Source organism: Vitis riparia, chromosome 17 (assembly GCF_004353265.1).
Source record: "Vitis riparia cultivar Riparia Gloire de Montpellier isolate 1030 chromosome 17, EGFV_Vit.rip_1.0, whole genome shotgun sequence".
Classification (NCBI taxonomy): Eukaryota; Viridiplantae; Streptophyta; class Magnoliopsida; order Vitales; family Vitaceae; genus Vitis; species Vitis riparia.
The window spans coordinates 4,149,211-4,154,724 of record NC_048447.1 but is presented as its reverse complement, the minus strand read 5'-3'; the positions used below and the strand labels follow the sequence as shown (position 1 = coordinate 4,154,724).

The 5,514-nt window shown below is 47.2% G+C and overlaps 1 protein-coding gene across 1 annotated transcript; it reads right to left on the bottom strand.

Annotated features, from left to right (window-relative positions):
* Window positions 1–4,345: 4,345 nt before the first annotated feature.
* LOC117904019 lies at window positions 4,346–5,215 on the bottom strand. Its single transcript, XM_034816543.1, has one exon. The coding sequence runs from the start codon at window positions 5,213–5,215 to the stop codon at window positions 4,346–4,348; it is 870 nt and encodes a 289-aa protein (XP_034672434.1).
* Between the last annotated feature and the right edge of the window lie 299 nt (window positions 5,216–5,514).

The window sequence follows — 5,514 nt, the reverse complement described above, 5'->3', positions numbered from 1 at the left end:
GTCAGATGATTAAAGTCAACTTGAGAGGTTGCCCCCTTTTAGGAGCTAAAGAAAGAGTCTGTATTGCGCACTTGTACCTTGATTTTGGGTTGAAGGAGGGCTTTTATATTATCTGGAAGGATGTCACATCTGTGCTGAGATGACTCTTGACCTTTGCAGTCATGATGACAGCACAGTTAATGCCAAAGCAATCATCACCCTTTAGGCGGCTGACAAGAATTGCTGGTGGGGGTGACTTAATGGCTCACTTGTTATCTCAGTTTGCAAGCGGTATGGTCCAGCATGTAGTAGGTCGCCTGCGGAGACAGAGTGACGTCCCATTGAGCACACTTCTGGCATGAGGAGAATGATTGCTCGTGGAAGTGGATCAGGAAACCTATTCGGGATGCATTGTGCAGTCTTAGAGGAACATAATGTATCCGACTATTAATACTCATAAGCCGGGTTGGACATTCCGACCTAGTTATGCTCATTCGAACAAGGATAGAAGGATGCCATGTGGAGCAAAGGTGGCTTGCCACGTGGCCACATGGGGAAGCCCCTACAATGCCTTCTTTTAATCAGATCATTTCATCCGGACAGAAAAGGCGGGTTAAAACACTTTTCAAACCTCTTCAGTTGTCGTATGACACGTGGCATCTAGGGGGCATTTAAGGAGGAGCGTCGTTATTGGAGTCGTTGCTAGGTAGCGTGTCGCCTCGAGTGGTGCATTTATGGGCGCCCTGTCGTTTGGGGTTCCTAGGGAGTCTGCCCCTATAAATAGGAAATTAATCCCTAGGAAGCACATATCTTTGTCATTTCTTCATCGAAGTTGCCTTTCGTCTTCCATTTTCTCTACATTTCCCACATCCAGGTAGCTATTACTGCCTTTGTGTTGTAGCACTTCTTCTCCAGCAATTTTTCTATTGGCTTATCTCGGCACTTGCGGATCGTCTTCGCCATTTACTGAAAGGTACATTCGTCTTTCTTCTCCAATGCCCCCAATTTTCTGTTTTTTCTTGATTGTGTTGTTGGTTTGCGATTGGGGACTATTTTGGCGCCTGGGAATTCCGATAGGCCACAAAGTGGCTATTCTAAGGTCTGTAAATGCAGGTGTGTGGCTTTTCTGGGGCAGCAGGTTTTGTTAGTGACTCATCTTGCTAACCTCTATTAGGGTTAGGTTTTTCCGTTTTTGTGCTTTGAGGCTTTATTGAGCTTGTTTGGTGTCTACCCTTTCTTTGTTTGTTTGGGGTGTCATAGCGGGAAAATCCTCGATTGGGATTGGGGACTGATGAGCGGAGTTAGGTACCTTGAACAGGGCATGCTTTAAATCTGGCATGACAATCCATTGGATGTCTTGGGGCACTGCCTTTTAGTGGTAAGGTCGGGTAGCTGCTTTCTAACTTTCGGCATTATGCCATGCAGGCCCAACTCGGCCCATTGCTCTAAGATGCTTGCGAAAAAGGACATCACCTCAACCAGTGTGGCTGGCCAAGGCAAGAAGGGTGGTCGGGTAGGAGTAAGTTTTGGATGCCCTAGTTCGGAGAAGCCTACACAGCTCCTTAATGAGCTGGAATTCCGCAAGCGCTTCTGCATTTCGAATGGTGTCTCCGTTTAGTTAGTGGATGGAGATTTGACGTCCACCGAGAAGGCAACTCAGGGTGCCATCTTTTTAGCAAGGAGCAGTTCAATGCGGGGCTCCACTTTTCTCGCCCGTCTCTCTTCAAGCAATTTTTGCATTACACCCAAATCTCTCCAACCTACATCCACCCTAACATTGTCCTGGTGGTGATGGGACGTAGCATCTTAAATATGCTTTTCCATTTGGACCTCTCCCTATTAGAGGTCATCTTCGTCTACACTATTAAGAAGGGAAAAAAAGGATATCTTTAGCATGTTTGCCCATATCCCATCCCTCCAACTAGTAACCGATCTTCCCGACTCAAATAAGGGTGGAGCCAAAGGGCATGTCCTGGTCCGGGGACCATGGGCTGGCTTAATCAAGCATCCGGAAAGGGACGTCCGCCCAAAATTTTCCCTGAAAATTCCTAGTAGGGATGACCTTGTGCGTTCCTTCCCTTTCCTTTTTATGTTGAAATGATACCTTTTTAATGTCAACATTTTCCGTTTCGGTTGGTGTAGGTAAGGAAAGAAGGGGTCATGTGGTCAAGTGGGTGGAAAAAGCTTCGTTTGCTCATTTGAACAAGTTGTTCAAGATCACCTCAAACGAAAGAGACCACCAGACACTTCTATATGCTCGAAACCTGCTTGCAGTTATCCGGAAGCCCCACCCTTACATTCTTCCCATCATTCCTAGGCGGCTTCCAAAGGTTGTGGTGCTCGGGGAGCATTACCTTTTGAAGGATCTCCTCTTCTACAAAGAACCATGCAAGGCAGACACTAGAGCTTGCCAGGAGCGTCTCGACCAGAGGGAGGAGTAGAGGCAAGAGGGGAAGATAAGGAAGGCTCCGAGTGAAAAGGGTCAGGCTTCATCTTCCACGACCTGCCCTCTGACCAAGAAGAAGTCTAGTGCGAAAATAGTTAAGGCATCGACTCCGGTCCCTGTCTCACCTTCTACTTCAACTCACTCTACATCTACTTCTATGGATAGCTCCATTCTGGATTCGGAAGGTTGCTTGGGCCTTCCGGACATTGAAATAAGTGAATCGGGCCTTTGCCATTCTGAGTATGAGCCTATAGCACTCAGCGTCATAAACAAGCCGGAGGTGGAAGAGGGCATAGCGACTGACTAGAGGGCCAACTTCAAGGAGAGGCATCGCAAACACTTACATAAGGCTATCGAAGTGGATGCTTTCCTAGCCAAAAGAACCTATTCAGAGGGTGTTTAGGGGGAGCCCATGAAAGATGCTTCCCCTATGCCAGTGCCTCCATCAGATGCTACGGGGTCTAGCAGCATGCCGGCTGCTAAGAAAGAGACTTGTTTAGCTCAAGACGAGGCTCCTAGCGGTCTGGATCTCGTTGAGGAGGATTTAGATCAGAGGATGCCTCCGCTTCCGTTCTTTCTCCCGATTTGGAGGAAATGATGGAGATGCTGAGGTTAGTACCATGCTTCACCGATCTTGAGCCGTCTTCAACAAAGATGTCAGACTTTTTCCCTCTTATTAAGTGGATCTGGTGAATATAGGCAGTGACCCTCCCGTTTTCGTCTCAACCCGACTTCCATTTGGCACGCTCGAGTCCGTCGTTTCTCGTATTCAGCAATTGCAGGATTGCATGGTTTAGGAGACTGCAAAAGTGGTAATCTTTTTTGCTTTCCTCCTTTCATGATATTGTGAACTCCGGTATCCGGTATTAATTTTGTTTTCGTCATTGCCTTCAGGTGGTAGCTGGAGTCCGCAACATGGTACGTCAGGGTGCTCTTCGTTTTTAGCGGTTGAAGGTTGCTGAGGCCATGAGGACTTTCATCTCTCACCGTATGAGTGGTCGTGAGGAGCTTCACACAAAGTTGGAGCGAGTGGAGAGCGATCTCACCGCCGTTCAAAAGGTTGCCGTAGAGGAAGCTGAGGCCTTGAAGCTGGCGGATGGGGAGAAGGAAGCGATCTGTGTTGAGGCGAACAAGCTGAGAAATGAGGGTAGAACCACAGAGGCCAAGTTCAAAGAGGCTGAATGGGAGAATGTCCAACTGAAGAAGGAGATGGAGGAGCTTCAAGATGGGTTCGTGGCTCAGAAAAAGGAGCTAGAGACGGAGTATCAAAAGCAGGTGGATGAGATGTACTTCTTCGGCTACCGCTGTTGTATGAAGAAGAACGGAATCACCTAAGACATTCCCTCCCTCCCTTCCGATGATGAGGGTGAAGCACCCAACGGTTCTTCCTGATGAGATGGGATTCTTCCTGTGTCTGACTCTCTAGGCGAGCCACAACACATGTTTTTCTTTATTACTAAGTAGTTTATCTTCCGTCGTGATTGATCTGGCCAACACTTTGTAAAGAACAATGTTATACTTATGACTGCAAATGCAACATTTCATTGTCCTTCTTGCATACTTCACTTATTTTTCCTTTATTGATAGTATTGTTTTAGATTAGATACATTCCATGGACGGAGTAAGGGCGTTCTGTCTAACTTTTGCAAATGGTAAGCCCCAATCTCACTAGCCTTTGAGACAATGTAGGGTCCTTTCCAGTTTGGCTTCCCAGCTCCCTTTTCGGCTGTATTTTCAAAGATTTTTTTGAGGACTAGAGTCCCGACCTTAAAGGCACGAGGTCGGACTTTTCGGATGGACTCACTTTCTCTCACTTCATCTACCCAATCCAGGTGGCTTCCTCATCAAGGGGTCCATCGTGGATATTGTTGTCAAGACTTTAGGAGCAACAGAAGTTGTGGAGACAACGATGGATGGACCTTAGGATGTCTCCCCACTTTTTCCTTCTGAGCGGATGTACTGTTTCAAGTGTCCAGCTTTTATAAGTTTCTCCACCAAGTAGTGGAGACTTCTACATTGCTCCATAGTATGTTCATGCTCTTTGTGATAGGCATATTTTCTGTTGCAATCGCTCTTGGTTGGGTCCATTTTTAGGGGCTCTGGCCACCTAAAGTCGGAAAGCTCACGGATCATGGGGATGAGTTTCTCATATGACACACTAAGGGGGGTGAGATTAGACTGGTCCGGCTGGCGCTGTTCGCCTTGCCCCCTACTTGATTGCCTTCTTTGGCTCACGGTTTTGGGGTTCCTAACCGCATTGTTCTTAACAGGTTGGCTAGTAACCAAGATCTGCTGAGTGGCTACGCGAACACCGTCTTCGAGCATGGAATATTTGTTCGCCCGTATGAGCAGGTCGTCCATAGTTACGAGGGGCTTTTTAGCAAGGGACTCGAAGAAAGGTGTGCCTGGGCAGATACTCCCCTTAAATATTTGGAGGACAACGTCCATGTTATAAGACTCTGCTTGGAGTACAGCTTGCCCAAACCGTTTTACGAATTCCCTCAGCAATTCATTCTCCTGTATTTTTATGTTTTGCAGGGTGCTGATATTTTGCTTATGTTGTGCTGAGCACAGATATTGTCCCACGTAGGCCTCCGAGAGATCCCAGAAATTATCGACGGAATTTATCTGGAGGCAATGGAACCATGAGAGAGCCTGACCTTGGAGGCTGGCCAGAAAGACTTTGTACAACAGCGCGTCATACCCTATGTCAAGGGTCATGAGTTGTTGGTAGTGCATGATATGATCAAATGGATCACTAAACTCGTCGTATGTGGAGAACTTTGGCATGATGAACCTTCTTGGGGGCTCTTAATTGATAATATGAGAGCTGAAAGGCATGGAGAGCATGTCATCCAGTCACCTGCTAATAGAGCCAGGGGCCTCTACTTACCATATCTCCCTTGACTTGTTGTAGTGGGGGGTGTGGAGGCCTGTTTGGTATGACGGGTGCAGCTAAGGGACCAGAATATGCCTCCTGGGCCTTAGCTACATTTGGATTCTCCATTTGTAGTCCTACTTGTGTGCATTGCATCCAATAGCTGGGACTTCCTATCGCATCTCTTTTTTTATGAGACACGAGTGGAGTC